The sequence below is a fragment of the Styela clava genome, chromosome 1 (genome assembly GCF_964204865.1).
Source record: "Styela clava chromosome 1, kaStyClav1.hap1.2, whole genome shotgun sequence".
NCBI classification, from domain to species: domain Eukaryota; kingdom Metazoa; phylum Chordata; class Ascidiacea; order Stolidobranchia; family Styelidae; genus Styela; species Styela clava.
In genome coordinates, this window is record NC_135250.1 from 653,060 (window position 1) to 669,318 (window position 16,259).

At 35.8% G+C, this 16,259-nt stretch overlaps 1 protein-coding gene across 3 annotated transcripts in view; it reads left to right on the top strand.

Annotated features, from left to right (window-relative positions):
• LOC120345419 (calcium/calmodulin-dependent protein kinase kinase 1-like) overlaps window positions 1-16,259 on the top strand; it is a 310,354-nt gene that overhangs the window by 4,151 nt on the left and 289,944 nt on the right. Inside the window, exons 1-11 of one of the 3 annotated variants that reach the window (XM_078115782.1) lie at window positions 6,313-6,452; window positions 7,179-7,280; window positions 8,082-8,133; window positions 8,607-8,722; window positions 9,300-9,358; window positions 10,063-10,151; window positions 10,404-10,477; window positions 11,041-11,160; window positions 11,529-11,662; window positions 12,248-12,464; window positions 12,757-15,623. In XM_078115782.1, coding sequence (XP_077971908.1) covers window positions 6,417-6,452; window positions 7,179-7,280; window positions 8,082-8,133; window positions 8,607-8,722; window positions 9,300-9,358; window positions 10,063-10,151; window positions 10,404-10,477; window positions 11,041-11,160; window positions 11,529-11,662; window positions 12,248-12,464; window positions 12,757-12,837 — 1,080 coding nt within the window. In that variant the 5' untranslated portion in view covers window positions 6,313-6,416 and the 3' untranslated portion in view covers window positions 12,838-15,623. Of the gene's footprint in view, window positions 1-6,312; window positions 6,453-7,178; window positions 7,281-8,081; window positions 8,134-8,606; window positions 8,723-9,299; window positions 9,359-10,062; window positions 10,152-10,403; window positions 10,478-11,040; window positions 11,161-11,528; window positions 11,663-12,247; window positions 12,465-12,756; window positions 15,624-16,259 lie in introns of those variants that run through there. The other 2 variants (XR_013477745.1, XM_039414865.2) reach the window with 2 other exon arrangements.

Below are 16,259 nucleotides of genomic sequence, written 5' to 3' on the forward strand. Positions count from 1 at the left end.
CCACTGAAAGCTTCTTTACCTATGGAAATCTGTGGGGAGTGTCCAGTGAGGCGAATTGTAAAGATAAAGAACTAATTTGTTACGAATATACATGTTCTTAAACTGTTATAACAGTGTAACAATTGGCTATCTATTCATGGAAAAACAATTGTTACACAGACCGCAATTGGCCGACAGGACGTGGTTTGGGAACCACTGCTATATTTTATAATGACATTTTAATTGGAAATTTGAAGCCCTGAAACCATTTCCCAGTAGCATCAAGTATTTGTTGTTAGTGACAAAGAAAAAATGTCATTCCCTCAATATTTGTTCAGAACCTGTAAGACGCGCACAATGTTTGTTTAGTGTATTTATTGCTCGAATATGACGATGTTAGGATTGATTTTTAGTGGATCATTTATAGGTATTGTAGCTCGTGACGTTGTGAGGTCATAAGAATTTTTTGTAATAAAATTTTTCAAGAGAATTTACAACCAGTTAGAAGTAAGGGAAAGCCATCTCTGAGCAAATTTATGGGCACTCACTCAGAGGCAAAGGAGACTCATCTCTGAGCAAAGTTACGGGCACTCACTCAGAAGTAAAGGAGACTCATCTCTGAGCAAAGTTACGGGCACTCACTTAGAAGTAAAGGAGACTCATCTCTGAGCAAAACTATGGGCACTCACTCAGAAGTAAAGGAGACTCATCTCTGAGCAAAGTTACGGGCACTCACTTAGAAGTAAAGGAGACTCATCTCTGAGCAAAGTTACGGGCACTCACTTAGAAGTAAAGGAGACTCATCTCTGAGCAAAGTTACATGCACTCATTCAGAAGTGAAGGAGACTCATCTCTGAGTAAAGTTACATGCACTCAATCAGAAGTAGAGGAGACTTATCTCTGAGCAAAGTTACGGGCACTCATTCAGAAGTGAAGGAGACTCATCTCTGAGCAAAATTAAATGCACTCATTCAGAAGTAAAGGAAACTCATCTCTGCGCAAAGTTACGGGCACTCATTCAGAAGTGAAGGAGACTCATCTCTGAGCAAAGTTACGGGCACTCACTTAGAAGTGAAGGAGACTCATCTCTGAGCAAAGTTACGGGCACTCACTTAGAAGTAAAGGAGACTCATCTCTGAGCAAAGTTACGGGCACTAACTCAGAAGTAAAGGAGACTCATCTCTGAGCAAAGTTACGGGCACTCACTTAGAAGTAAAGGAGACTCATCTCTGAGCAAAGTTACGGGCACTCACTCAGAAGTAAAGGAGACTCATCTCTGAGCAAAGTTACGGGCACTCACTCAGAAGTAAATGAGACTCATCTCTGAGCAAAGTTACGGGCACTCACACAGAAGTAAAGGAGACTCATCTCTGAGCAAAGTTACGGGCACTCACTCAGAAGTAAAGGAGACTCATCTCTGAGCAAAGTTACGGGCACTCACTCAGAAGTAAATGAGACTCATCTCTGAGCAAAGTTACGGGCACTCACTCAGAAGTAAAGGAGACTCATCTCTGAGCAAAGTTACGGGCACTCACTCAGAAGTAAATGAGACTCATCTCTGAGCAAAGTTACGGGCACTCACACAGAAGTAAAGGAGACTCATCTCTGAGCAAAGTTACGGGCACTCACTCAGAAGTAAAGGAGACTCATCTCTGAGCAAAGTTACGGGCACTCACTCAGAAGTAAATGAGACTCATCTCTGAGTAAAGTTACGGGCACTCACTCAGAAGTAAAGGAGACTCATCTCTGAGCAAAGTTACGGGCACTCACTCAGAAGTAAAGGAGACTCATCTCTGAGTAAAGTTACGGGCACTCACTTAGAAGTAAAGGAGACTCATCTCTGAGCAAAGTTACGGGCACTAACTCAGAAGTAAAGGAGACTCATCTCTGAGCAAAGTTACGGGCACTAACTCAGAAGTAAAGGAGACTCATCTGTGAGCAATGTTGAAAGCAACTGAAATGCTAGGATTTACTGAAATTATGTAGAACAATGGCTGGTGGTGATTTATTTTAAAACAACTGCTTTTCAATCAAGGTTGTTTAAATTACTCTAGTTTTTCTGTATGATAGATTCAAATAATTTATCTTTGTCCTATCAAGCAAATGTTTTCCAATAGTAATATTTTATATTTTTTCTTGAAGTTTTAAGTTTCTATTATTTAAGATATTTAGGTCTTTTTGGACTAGAAAAACAGCTAACAGCCTCGCAACAATATTATAAATTTTTGTGGGCAGGAAAAGGTTAGCCTAGCCTAAACATCGAATGCTAGATGATCTATTTTGTTTATCAAGTTATTCCTAAAATTCAGAATTTGTAATATCAAAAATAAATCATTTTTATTCAGAAATTAGATCCACTCCAGTTAAACATTGCTTTTCATGTAAACAAGGGATGAAAAAAACCTTTCAGACAGCGATGTTATCTTTTTATAAATGTGTTAAATTATTCATAGATGTGCAGGCGCTCTTCTTGTTTGATGTTCTGTATCACCCATTAGAAAGTAGATCCATAAAATACAGTGCTTTAGTTTGGAAGTGAAAATTTGAAATCACATAATTTTGTGGGAGTTCTTAGGAATATAGATAATTGGGAATTAATTTTTTTTATTCAGAATTGCACTTCTTCGGTATTGCAGCAAAAGGCACTTATCTTGTTATGCTGAAGCACTGATTTCCAGTTTACTATATTTGGAATAGTTATGTGATTATCAGTGCAGTGGTGTATCTGCTGTATGGCTCGTGTTATGGGCGCTGTTTGGATTGGGACGCAAAATGGGTAAAAGTTTTAATGGTGAAATGTTTTATGGGAATATATAAAAGGTGAAACAAGATTGGGAATATGTTAAACTCTTTTAGGTATTTCAATTCAACAACAGTCGTTAAAAATTGATAGTCAATGATCAACTTAAACTTTGGCATGGGCGCCATTTTTTACCCAGATACACCACTGCATCAGTGCCAGTGGTGGGGTAATAACAAAGTGTTTTGGCATTATCAAAAATGCCTGATGATAGCAAATCATTAGTGGGCAACAGAAAGAAAAGAAATGTTCGTTTTATTACTATATTAGGACGGTCAATTTAGTTTGTTTGAGTTATATGTTCAATTGCTTATCAATGAATAGTTGCAAATTGGAATGCAGGAAAGTTGAGATAAACAGTGATTGAAATTTAGATCGGTATAGTTTAAAGTGTTTTTTTTCATCACATTGGAGTGACATATTTTCTGAAGTTGTCTAAAGTGCTTTGTATTTCTTATAATAATTATAAAAAATAAAATTTAGTTGCCTTTTTCAATCATACAGTGAGACTCCAATTTCCCAAATTAATAATTTTTGGGATGAAACTAAAGAAATTATATTCAAGATCCAAAGTAAATATATATAAATAATTCCGAATCTGTTTATTTGATTCGAAAAATGTCAAAGTTGAAAAAAAAAATGAAAACCTGTTTAGGCAGGCAATACTGAACAAGAAGATTTGGTCGTTTTTTTATTACCGGTATATAGCATTTTTAATTTAAATTTCTTTTTGGTAATACTACAAGCAAATATGAAGTAAAATTCACATTAGTCAATATGTTCAGTTTTGAATCATTCTTATTAGGTTGCAATGCTAAACAGGTGTTATAAAGAGTCCAGTTCTTTAAAAAAATGACAGCTTTGAATTCTTATATAGAGCCTTGTTTGATTGAAAACAAACTTTGTGTAACTGTTTGTCCACCAGTGCTATTCATGTAAGAGGAAGCAATAAACGTAACGGTAGCGAGTGGGATGACTGTAAGACAGACTGAATCATCATGGTTTAGTGCATTTCTTTTGCAACTTTAATAATAATAAGATTACCGGTAGTCATTGCTGAAGCTGTCGGAATAGATGTTCTGTGTTGTGCATCTGTTTATTAGGAGTTGCCATGGTTTCAGTTCATTTATGGTGTTTCAGCAACCTTAATGATTGATGAGGATGGTTTCGTGATGAAGTATGTCATTATGGATATTGGAAATTTTGGCAAAACCACATCTTGTTCTTACCACCCTACACAATTATAGCACTCCCGAATTCTTACTTGATACAGGCTTAACTAATTTTAAAAAATGTATGTTCGTTTATTGTGTATAAGTAGCTTCAATCATCTTTAATAAGTAATGGAGATCTAAAATTAATTGGTCTATTAGTTAGAAACAAAAAGATTTTTTTTCCTAACAACAATAAATTATTACCGAAACAACTATGAGCCTAATTCGTGTGAAATAAAAGTGATAGCCTTCTGGTGACCATTCTCCCATTTTCAAATACTGAAAATTAAAAATTAATCGGGGTTTAATAGATCTAGAAAAAAATGATTCGTGTCAACGACAACAACATGAATTTATGAAAGTTTGTGTAAGTAAAACATTCACAACCATATTGTAACTACAAACACTTCTGCAGCTCATAAATTCAATTTCATTCTTGAATGAGGCCTGCATATCTTCTCTTCACCAGTATTGATATCATTGATTGTCCTATAAAAAGCTATTCATGCTGAGATAATTTCCTGTGAGACAAGCAGAGGCCAATTTGATAATAAAGCAACAGACAAGGGAGTATATGAGGAAATAGCAAGCAGTTGCCAGCTAGTAATAAAATTAGGTGGTTTATTTGTTTAGTATTGAAATGCCAGCTATGCTCATGCTCAATAAGGTGGTTCAGTGTTGTGTTGTATTAACTTACGGAAAAGGCTGTGGTATGAAGGTGTCCCATTAATGTCTGTTTACAATTTTAATACAATTTATAGCATTATATGGGATTGAGTAAGACGGTTTAATGTTTTAACTTAAGGAAAAGGCTGTGGTATGGTTTCCCATAAAAGTATAAGATTATTTTGACCCCATAATCAGCATAGCAGGCAATAAAATGATTGATAAAGACAAATAAATAAAAACTGATTATGAAATCAGGAGAGCAAACAAAACCTTGGACAAGGTTTAAAATGTACAGAATATATTTGCTGGTTTATAATTCACCATCGCTGCTGCAAACTGCGATCTCTTGTCCAGTTCTGGTAGGATATGTGGATGGTTGTCCCAACTTGTCCGGGTGTTCATTTCAGATGCATTGAACATTATACAATAATCCATTATATCCAAAAATGAAAAACACTGAAATACCAAGCCTATCATTATATTGACTTGACCAATTTGCATGTATTATAAAATTACACACTAATGTGCTGTATACATTTGTTTTCAATCATTTTAAATATAGCTTCGTGTCATATAATGAATGCTATCTATTATTGATTATGTAAAATAATTATAGCCCACGTTTGCACAGCGTTGCAATTATTTTCCGAATGTTTTGCATGAAAACAAAATGAATATTCAGATTCAGGTCTAAAATGGTCAAAACCGAATAATATGCTATTTTTAGTATTTTCCAAATAATATTTTTGAATATAAAATGGAAGGGAATGAAAATTAAATTGTGTCATATTCGACAAAGAACATATAGAACTCAATATACAAAGTGTCCAAAAAATCTTGCTCGGTTTTATAGTGATATCAATTGAAAAGTATGTTGTTTTTGTTTATTTATAGTTCTTATTGTGCTTGTAGTTCTCATTTATCATGCAATAAAATTTATTTGAACTTACAATTGTTATTATCATAAAATCGGGCGCAATTTTTTGGATACCATGTATTTCAATAAGTATGAATTTGGAAATGCAGGAAAGTTTGATTAAATAAATGCTATTGATTGATTTATTTTTTCACTGGTTGACTCCAATTGCTCAAAATGAATAATTTTTCTGATGAAATTATTTCTAAAATCAAGAATCTACTATATTGAATATTTCAAATGAAATTATAACGGTTCGAATGTTTGTAACAGTAAATTATTTATTAGGATTTTGACATTATATAGTAAAACTGCACTAAGTCATTTATTTTTGTGCATGGCCCTATCATCGATCAACCAACCTCAGTCCACAATAGGTTGGCTACTCCTGTTGTAGTGTACTGAGAGTCAGTCACCCTCTCATCTTTCAGTTTAATCAATGCTAAAGTGGAGAGATTTAACCATATATCCATACTACATGCTTAATCCCACTATCCCATTCATCAGTTTGAAGCCTGCCAGTTTCATTGAGACTAATCAGACTCTTGTTTTAATATACTTTTATTGATTATTTGATTGCCATTCGTGATTTAGGGAGGCGGATTCGAATGTGACATTGATAGTTCGTAAGGAAATCTTTGAAATCAGACTTAATAATGGCTGTTATTTAGCACTTCGTTATATTTTGATCGTTTTTATTTTATCTTTTATTGTATTACTAAATTAAAAATTTTTTGTGACTTTATCAGTTTTCGAATAATGTACAATTTGTAAACTGCAATAGTAATAAAATTAGCAAATACCTGAAACAATAGAAAACTTTTGAAACTCATGCAAAATGAATTGTAAGCAAATGAGTTTTGATTGTACGCAGGTTAGTATGAATCATCGCTTCATGCGTGATGTTTTTTGTGAATTCCCACTAATTGTGATTAATCATTATTATGGTCTTTGATAATAATTGCAAGAATAATGCAAAGCATACAGCTTGCCAATAATCAGAATCAGGGGCGCATTCAGGATTTTCAAAATCAGAAATTCTAATTTCCTTCTGAAACAGTCGTCATGATTATGCGCTGGTTAAAGTAGTTGTTTTTTCAACATAAATTTGTAAATCAAATGGAATAAACACAGACATAAAGGTGTTTATGACCTTAATAACTCCTCACGCCGACGAAAACAATCGGTGATTTTAGCAAAATGCAATCGCTTGTGTTATTATCGACTTTTCAAGCCTTTCAAATTTCAAAGGTTAGGCGACCCAGAAACAACCCCTTCTTCCTGGCTGAGCCACTGATCAGAATCTTTTGTGGACCCACTGACATATCTGTAATAATAAAATCCCGATATACACCCCTTAGTGTTTCAGTGGTACTTTTACATCACTACCATTCGATTTTATTAATTTTTGAGCTCCAGTATTTAAATCGATGTGGTATATTTTGTAAATTTTCAACTGCTCTGTCACCTAGAGCAGGGTGCACAACTTAAATTTTCGATTGCTCTGTCACCACCAAGAGAAATTTGGGTCCAATTTGAGTAATCTTCAGTGACCTTGAATTTCATGACCTTCAGTGACCTTGACTTTGTTTTCGTTTAGGAGTCAGAGAAATTGAATCAGTATCATCTGAAAGAAGATCTCGGCCAGGGATCGTATGGGATGGTGCGGTTGGCGTATAATGAAGATGATAAAAACCATTATGTAAGTACAACAAGGGTGCTGGTCTTTGATCAGACCAACATTTTGAACTCTTTGTTTGGGAAGACAAATTTAACCCCTTAGAGGCGGAAACTGTCTATTCTGAGAAATTCCGAGTGTTTACAGTTTACCCCCTCATAGACTGACTTTTCCAGTGTGCTGTGAATGAACTATTTGAAAGAGCACTATTCTAAACACCTATTGCGCAAAGGATTATTTGGCAATCTTTTTTTTACAAGCATCTATTGATCTGCCAAGTGCTACTGAGCCATATGGAATTGATTATTATCCGCCTATCTATGTACATATTGTCTATTCAGTATTACTATATGCTTGGAAATAGGACAGGATAGGATTTCCAATATTTATCCCAGGGGAGAGAAAAGAGGATAAAACGGCTTATTCCTATGGCGAACCACGGTCTCTCGTCTGGTTACCGTTCCATGTCGGGTATGGGATTAGTTAGTTACTTGTTGGATTTGGTGGTGGAGGAAGCCATAACTGACCAGTGATTACGTGAACCACTCTTTGGCGGCGAGGAGTCTAACAATCCTGTCGCACATAATTGTCCCCAATGGTACCCACGCAGGGAAATCGAAGTTGTGGTGGATGGCGTATTGCTTAGCCTTATCATGATGCGCCACACCGCCGAGCCTTACAAGTCTACTATTGAATTTTTATCATAATACTGTAAAAAAAATCAATATCCAACATGTTTTGCTCTATATTTCGAATTCATCTCTTACAGGGGAATCTCGAACCATCACAAATAAAATTTACAAAATAGATTTTTTTACTTTTCAGGCAATGAAAATCCTCTCAAAAAAGAAACTTCTTCGCCAAGCTGGTTTCTTGAGTAAGTTATTCATATTGAGCTATATTTTTCACAAACTTTTAGATTTGGAATTTTGGTGATTTGTAAGCAAAGTTATTTTTTTTTTGGGGGGGATGAGAATCTTTTTTGTTCAGCATTGGTAAACAAATATCACACTGTGGATGAGGTGGCGGAAATGAGGTTTGGCCTGAAATGTTATTCTGTGATGTCAACGAAGTTAATATTATTCTATTTTGGCTATCATGCATTATCCATCTTCAGATGAGGTTTTGATTTGTTCAAGTCCATGCCTCCGAAACAAATAACTGGCTAACTAATCCCATTCCCGACATGGACTGAACACCTGACTGGCTGGTAACCTGACTAGAGGCTATGGTTTGCCATGTGGTTATGCCATTTTATCGGTTTTCATCTCCTCAGGATAAATATGTAAATCCTATCCTATATTTCCAGTTGAGCGCCTACTAATATTACCATAATGATTCTTTTCTCAGGGAGGCCTCCACCACGTAAAGGAGGCAAGAAGATGTCGACACCACTCGATAAGGTTTATCAAGAGATTGCTTTACTGAAGAAACTTGATCATCCAAATATTATTAAACTAGTTGAGGTGGGTGTGACTGGAGATCAGGCCTACTAAGCGGCCTCACTTTGCCCAAAGCTGTGGGAAGGAAAAATATTTATATTAGACCCCAGCTCAAGATTGAAATTTGAGTGCCACTCTGTGTTATAAAATTCCATGGCACTGGTTTTGGCCACCCCATTGGCTGCGGCTCGCACCATCTGACAGATGTATAGCAGATATGGCACCCCAACAGAGGTTATAATCAGGGTAATAAGTCCTGTTAAAAGTGAATATGAGGTTAATACATCATTGTAATTTTGTCCTTCAAAACTGATCAATTCTGCACTGAAAAAGCCGGCAAATTAACAGCTGCTCAAAGGTTTTTGCCACGCAGCCGAATCGGACAGATGCAATTTGTTCTATCACATCATGTTATATGAAAAGCATCACTGCCAATCACTTTTAGGAAGTGATATAGAACCAAGCTTTGACTTTAAATGTTGGCTGTCGAAAAAAATTTTGCTGTTCTCCCTGCTGTAAGGAGACCAAATCGCCTAACTAAATTGACTCCGGCCATATTTAAAGATAAACTCATTATGATAATTTTTCAATTACTTTCCAGGTTCTAGATGACCCTGGACAAGACAAGTTATACATGGTTTTTGAACTCATGAGAAAAGGGTAAGTGGGTTAGGCTGAAATAATAGGATTGGACATGACTAAGTCCCGGCTGCTTGCACCAACTAAGTGGAGTCGAGGAAATTCTACTCCAGTATCCAAACTTCTGACAAAGAAATAATTCTGTAGGGCGACATAAAAACAGAATCCGGGTCATTCGGAACATATTCTAGAACAGTGGTTCTTATATGGTGGGGCGCGCCCAACAACAGGAACGCAGAAAATTGTTTGAGGGGGCTTGAAGCTAATTAAAGATGAAAATGTTTGTCAGATTCGATCTTACCTGCCTTATTTTGAATATTTACGTTCCATCCACATGTTTTCAACGTGCTTTTTAAATAAAACATACCTTCGCCTTACTATCTGTTATTTGTAGCTTATTGTTAGCTGGTTTCCTCTAGGTGTGGGATTCTAAAAAGTGGGAGTGGCGTAAAAAGTTTGAAAACCACTGTTCTGGAGAGAACATAACTTTCATGCAAAACATCCTCCCTCGATTACCGAAACTTTCTGGTGCAATTATAGACAAGCAGAAGTTCAATTGTAATTAATTTCGTTATTTTGCAAATTTGTGTTTCAACAGCTTTTGGCTTGTCATTGGCCGCCCATAACTCTGTTCAGAGATAGGTTTCAATTACTTCTGAATGAGTGACCTTTCTTTGAGTAAACACTGCGAAAACATTTCATTAAACTTTTTTTTTTTCTTCCAGTGAAGTGATGGATGTTCCCACAACTGAAACGTTCACTGAGGATAAAGCCAGAAATTATTTCAGAGATGCAACGCTAGGACTTGAGTATTGTGAGTCGGACATTTTTATTTTAGGATTTCTAAATCATGTTTGAAGGTTGGAACCACTTTTTTGAAATTTGAATTTTCCTGTTCCAAACATAGCAATTTCGTAGCATGAAACGCTTCTTAAAACTTCAAAACTCCACCAGACCTGCTAGTCGTTATGGTTTAACTTGGCAATTAGAAATCTCAGAAGCCCCTTCCTCTCTTTGAGAAGTCCTGGCTCCACCTCGAAACCCTAACACTTTTTTCTTTCTCCAGTGCACTTCCAGAAGATTATCCACAGAGATATAAAACCTTCAAATCTACTGATCGACGATCAAGGTCATGTCAAGGTGATTTAACAACCTAACAGATTAGTTTAGTTATGAATCATAATGGTAAATAATTTCATTACTAATTCCAAGGAAGTGGAAATCTAATGAGATGGCTTAATCATATGAAGCGCTATTCTCTCCAAGTCAAGGATGAAAATATCTAAGCAGTTATTGGTTCCATATATATGTACTTTTGAATTTGTTCCAAGCAAGATAACAAACACTCACCCAGAAATAAAGTAGACTCATTTTTTGTGCAAAGTTACAAACAATCAATGAATAGCCAAAGGCTACTGAAACCATATAGAATGGCAGTGAATTATGTGTTAGTGAATGACTATCACACAATCGGAAGTGCTCTCTCTCACAAATATCTGCAAGAATAAAACCTCTGTCTCTTGTATAGGTAGGCAGTGTTCCATACCGTTTGTATTCCTAACTCTTCTGACAATGCGCCTTCTCAAAAACCATAGTCAAACTCAATTCCATATATTCAATTTAGCATGCATGGCTCAGCATAGGACAAAGATATTCAAATCTCAATTGCTAAATATTTGATTTTGATCAAACTGTTTCCACAGATTGCTGATTTAGGGGTCAGTCAAGAGTTCATAGGTCATGACCTGGAAGTAACAACTTCCGCAGGAACACCAGCATTCCATGCACCGGAGGCAGTATCGGGCAGTGATGAAAAGTATCAGGTATGTAGCTAATTATGTTCTGCTTAGCATGAACTGGATGGAAGATATTTTTATATTTATTCCTGAGCATCTCATCTGTTACCAGTCCATGTCGGGAATGGATAGCAAATCGGCTGTTGGTGTATGTAAGCATTAGGAATACGCTATCCATCACACCTCTGATTACTCTGCAGGTCATCATGTGCAAGTAGATTGCTGGACTTCTCCCTGCCCTAGGATTCACTTTACCGCTGGTTGGTTATGGCTTCCTCCATCATCAAGTTGATGCAATAACTGGCTAACGAATCCCATACTTAATATGGACTGGTAACTAGATGAGATAAAAACAATAAAACTCTATCCTTATTCAAAATATTTTTTGTTTCCAGGGAAAACCGCTTGATATCTGGGCGCTTGGTATCACACTGTATTGCTTCATGTACGGGAATTGCCCGTTTCAGAGCGAACATATATTAGAGTTACACAGTAAGATACAAGAGGATCCTCTGGTCTTTCCTGATAGGTAGGTTTGAATATTTATTGATTTCTAATTGGTTGGTTTGAATCTTTATTGTATTTTGATTGGTTGAATGTAACTGGGCGGTGAAAGGTATACATAGTAGTCGCACGATGGATAGGCAATGCCAAACAAGGAGGATTTCGGTCTTAGTACTGCTGGGCATACCAGGTTGCCTTGTCGTATTCATTGTTTCTTTCCAAATACGATTGGTGCCAATGCTCGATAACCAAATTTGGTTTTTCGAGGCTCCTTTCACCTTGGAAAGGCTCATCCATAATTTATTGTGAATTGTTTATCTGGTGCTTTCAGTATGGTGAAAATATAAACTACTGATAGTACCCTGTTAAATATTTCACCTGATATTACAAATATCAGTGAATGCTATTATACGGTCTTGTTCAGAGAGAAAAGCTTGAAGAATGAAGATTGTATAAAATAGGTTATTGGGCAATCTGTTATCCACTGTTTCTATTTTTTGTCTGAATGCAAAGTATTATCTATTTCTTTCTGAGTAAAGCGACATCATGAAGGCCTGGTGGGCTGGGTTGTACTATTCATAAGTAGAACTGATTTTTTTTGTATTTCCAGCCCCAAAGTCAGTTCTTCCTGCAAAGATCTCATCACAAAGATGTTGATCAAGGATCCATTGAAGCGTATCAAGATGTCAGAGGTCAAAGTTCATCCATGGGTCACATGTAATGGTTCATCACCTTTGACCTCAGAGAAGGACAACTGCCACCTAGTGACAGTAACAGAAGAAGACGTCAAAACCTGTGTGAAACAGATTCCCAGGCTCGATACTTTAGTGAGTTGGCTTTATAATATTAGGATAAGATTTACATATTTATCCCAGGGGATAGGAGAGACCATAATACAGCTTAATGATATGGAAAATCACGGTGTTTTGTACAGTTTAATAGTGATATAATAGGCATCATAACAAGTGCATTACAATCAAAGAGTTGAACAAATTACATTTAGAGAACTTCAGATTAATGTAGTCATCACAAATGATGTCTAGCGAAGGTCTTTGTTTGAAAACCTAGGAACTATACTGGTCAATGTATAAATAATGTTTGAAATCATTTCTTCTGCAGATTCTTGTTAAAGCAATGTTGAAGAGGAAAAGCTTCAGGAATCCTGCTTTCAATAATTCGTCAGAACTTACAAAAACTTAAAATTTTTGTGTAATTCCATAACAATTTATAGCAATTCAAGTTGTTACTGTCTAGGAAAATCTACATCCTGGTATGGAGAGGGTCAACTAATATGATGTTCCCGGCTGTTGATGTACATTACCATGGATTTTGAAAAATTTAAAACCATCGCTTGAATTCAAGCCGTAAAAGTTTTGATTTCGGCTCCCTACTTTGAGTTGAAAAAGACTTAAAACTCTTGAGAAAATCAAAAAGACTTTGGTTTCTTTGTCTGTCCATTTAGAACACTCTTTATGTAGAAAATTTTGACTTGAAAATTCTGTCTCTGAAAACGGGTATGACTCCAGTAAAAGCTAACCAAACTCACAATTCACAGCCCTGATTACAGTAGACCTTAATATGCAGTATTAAATGCTTTAACTATTCTTGTTTTGACGAGTGACGATTCTTGTTTGATGAGTGTTTTTTCGATAAAGTGATGTAATGTCTATTCCTCATTCTGCTATCTTATACACACGAATCCATATGATGTGACCTATGTCACAAAAATGAACAGAAAAAAAACTGCGTCCCTTCAATTAACAAAAGCAGCAAAATCTTGGTGAATTATCAGGTCCTTAGACTAGGTAAAAAAAGGACTCGAAATTTGAAATCTATCGGTTCATTAGTTTCATAGGAAAGCGATTTTTGTTTCAATAACAACAACAATAATAACAACACTTCAAACAAAATGATCCATATATATCAGTGGTTCCCAAACTATGGCCCATGTAACAATTTGGCCTGCCAAACTCAAGTGAAATAGTTTACCACTTAATGTTTTTTATTGTTAAGCTGTTCTAGATATGCCAATTGTTACGTCATTATCAGTTCAAGCATGTGTACATTCGTAACAATTCAATTATACCAGTATCTTTTATACATGGCCATTCCATGTCCTGCGAATATCTTACTCTCTTAATTTTTTGGGAATCACTGATTTATACACATGTGCCCAAGGATCAAGAGCAACCCAGCATTAAACTTCAATCTTATAATTGAGCAAATGTTTTATTGGCAACCAGAGCAATTTATTTTACACTGTTGATTAGATTTCTCCATTAACAGATTGGGGGTGGGGGAGAGGCGTGGTCAAATTAAAAAAGCGAGGCGGACAGTTTCAAATATTAGTTTAATTGATATTTCACCCCCCTTTTCAAATGAAATATTAATGGGGGATTTGTTGTATAAAAATTTAATATTCACTGTTTTACTGTAGAAATAGTGTTTCTTTGCTATTCCATCCCAAATGCTGACCTGTTTTTTTTCTGAGGAGTTTTGCAAAGCAACAAATTGCTCACTCAGAAGTAAAGGAGACTTATTGCAACTGAACCTGTTCAGAATTATAGTCGTGCATCATGTGCTAGGCTCTTGTGAATGAAACATAAATTATAATGAGCTGTTTCATATTATTATTTGTGGGAATTTACTCCCAATTTCTTTTTTAATCTCTTCCCTATTATTGGGAATCAAGGAAGCTTTTTCGTCTAAACGAAAGCGAATTATTCTATTTTTGTTGACTATTACGAAACTCGAAAAAAATATCTTAAAAATATAGCATAAGCTCTGTATATGACCAACAAATGACTTGATCTCGAATGTACTCCTGTAGAATGTGTAACCAGGTTGGGCGTATAATTTTATTTTGATTTTCCGTATTTTAGTTATATAACAAGTTTAGGGACTATCCGTGTTAGCCAAGTAAATATACCCCTGCCCATGGGTTTCAGAGTCCCTTTACACAACTTGATGTAAAGTAGGCGAACAAAATTAGTTACCTCCATATTGGTACACACAATTCTGGATCGACATTTTGACTATCCCAAATATGTTTGAAATAGTTTCGTATATAGAGAAATCAACCTATTTTAGAATGGCTCATTTTCTGTAGGAGTCGATGCATATGCAATGAGTTTGAATTTTCAGTGGTGGGGATTCAATAAATGATAAAGCTCCTCAATTTCTTTTAGTCCAACATTTTTTTTTTATATTTTACATCTAATTTTTTGCATTCCATATTTCAAATGCAGTCTTCTATGTTTTACTCTGTCAATTTATATTTTGTTCTTGTTCATCTGAATATTTCTGTAATTTTTTTTTTCACTATGTTTGGTCAGAGCAAGGCTTTGAACAAGTTGGCACACTGGGAAAGTGGATTTCGATTTTCCATTCTACAGTCAAACAGGGTAAACCCAGTCGAATGTTACTGATAGACAAAAATGACCCGTATTCGACATCCTGGAGAGACTCAATTCATATATTGAAACTGGGCGAGTGGAAAACCAACGAAACAACTCTAGTTCTCGGGTAAAAAGGCCTTTCATGACTCGTGGCCCCATTCCTATGGCCCTTAGACCGCAACCAACGCTCTAACCCTTGCAGAAGGAGACATCCTTAGTCATCATGATTTAAGAGACATCCTGTCACAACAAACAATTATGGCTTTCTCCACAATCAAGTCCATGCATCTGACATTTGCTTACTAATGCCAAAATCGGCATGGACTATTAACCAGACAAGAATCCATGGTTTGCCGCATGATTAAGCCATCTTGTGAACTTTTGCATATAATAATTTTCTAGTAAATATTGATCGACTTGCCTAATTATCTATCCACAGCATATCGGGAGGTATTACCAATTTTTTCTGTATACACTTTCGTTTGTCTTTGCTGTTACTGCTCTTTTCGTGTAATTCTATGCTGTGAATATCATTGTTATAAAATGTCTGTTTTAGTATGAACATAATACATTAATTGATGATGCAAAGTGAGTATAGAGTTTTCAAAAACAAGTAAATAGTATTTAAAGTGCGACCGTTTGACTAACCCAAGTCATTTGGGACCTATTCTTTAGAGAACTTGACTTTTGTGAGAATTGTTCTAGATTACTCGAATATATTCTTGAGAAAACATAACTTTTATGAAGAACGTTTTAGATTACTGAAACTTTTGGGTACAATCATGCACACACAAGTGTTGAATAAATTGATTTAGGCGATATCATATTGCCATTCTGCTATGATACCTTCTCACATTAAGTTTGCCAGTAATGATGCAGTGAGATTGAGTTCATCCTAAGGGAAAGAAAAGTTGGCAAAACATATGACGAGAATTCAAGTCAGGTGTACGGATGGATAGTTAACCAGATATGGAAATCATAATTGGTCAGCGTTTAGGTAAATCAACCTGCGGATGGATAGTTAACCAGATATGGAAATCATAATTGGTCAGCGTTTAGGTAAATCAACCTGGTCTAGCAAAAACTCCAGTAATCCAATAATTGCCCTCTACTCAGTTCAGATTTGTAACCCAACGCACCATGCAAGTGTTGCGTACACGCCTGCCCCCACATCTTTTATTACACGGTGAAGTTGAATCCAGTGAGGAATAATTATGAGCAATA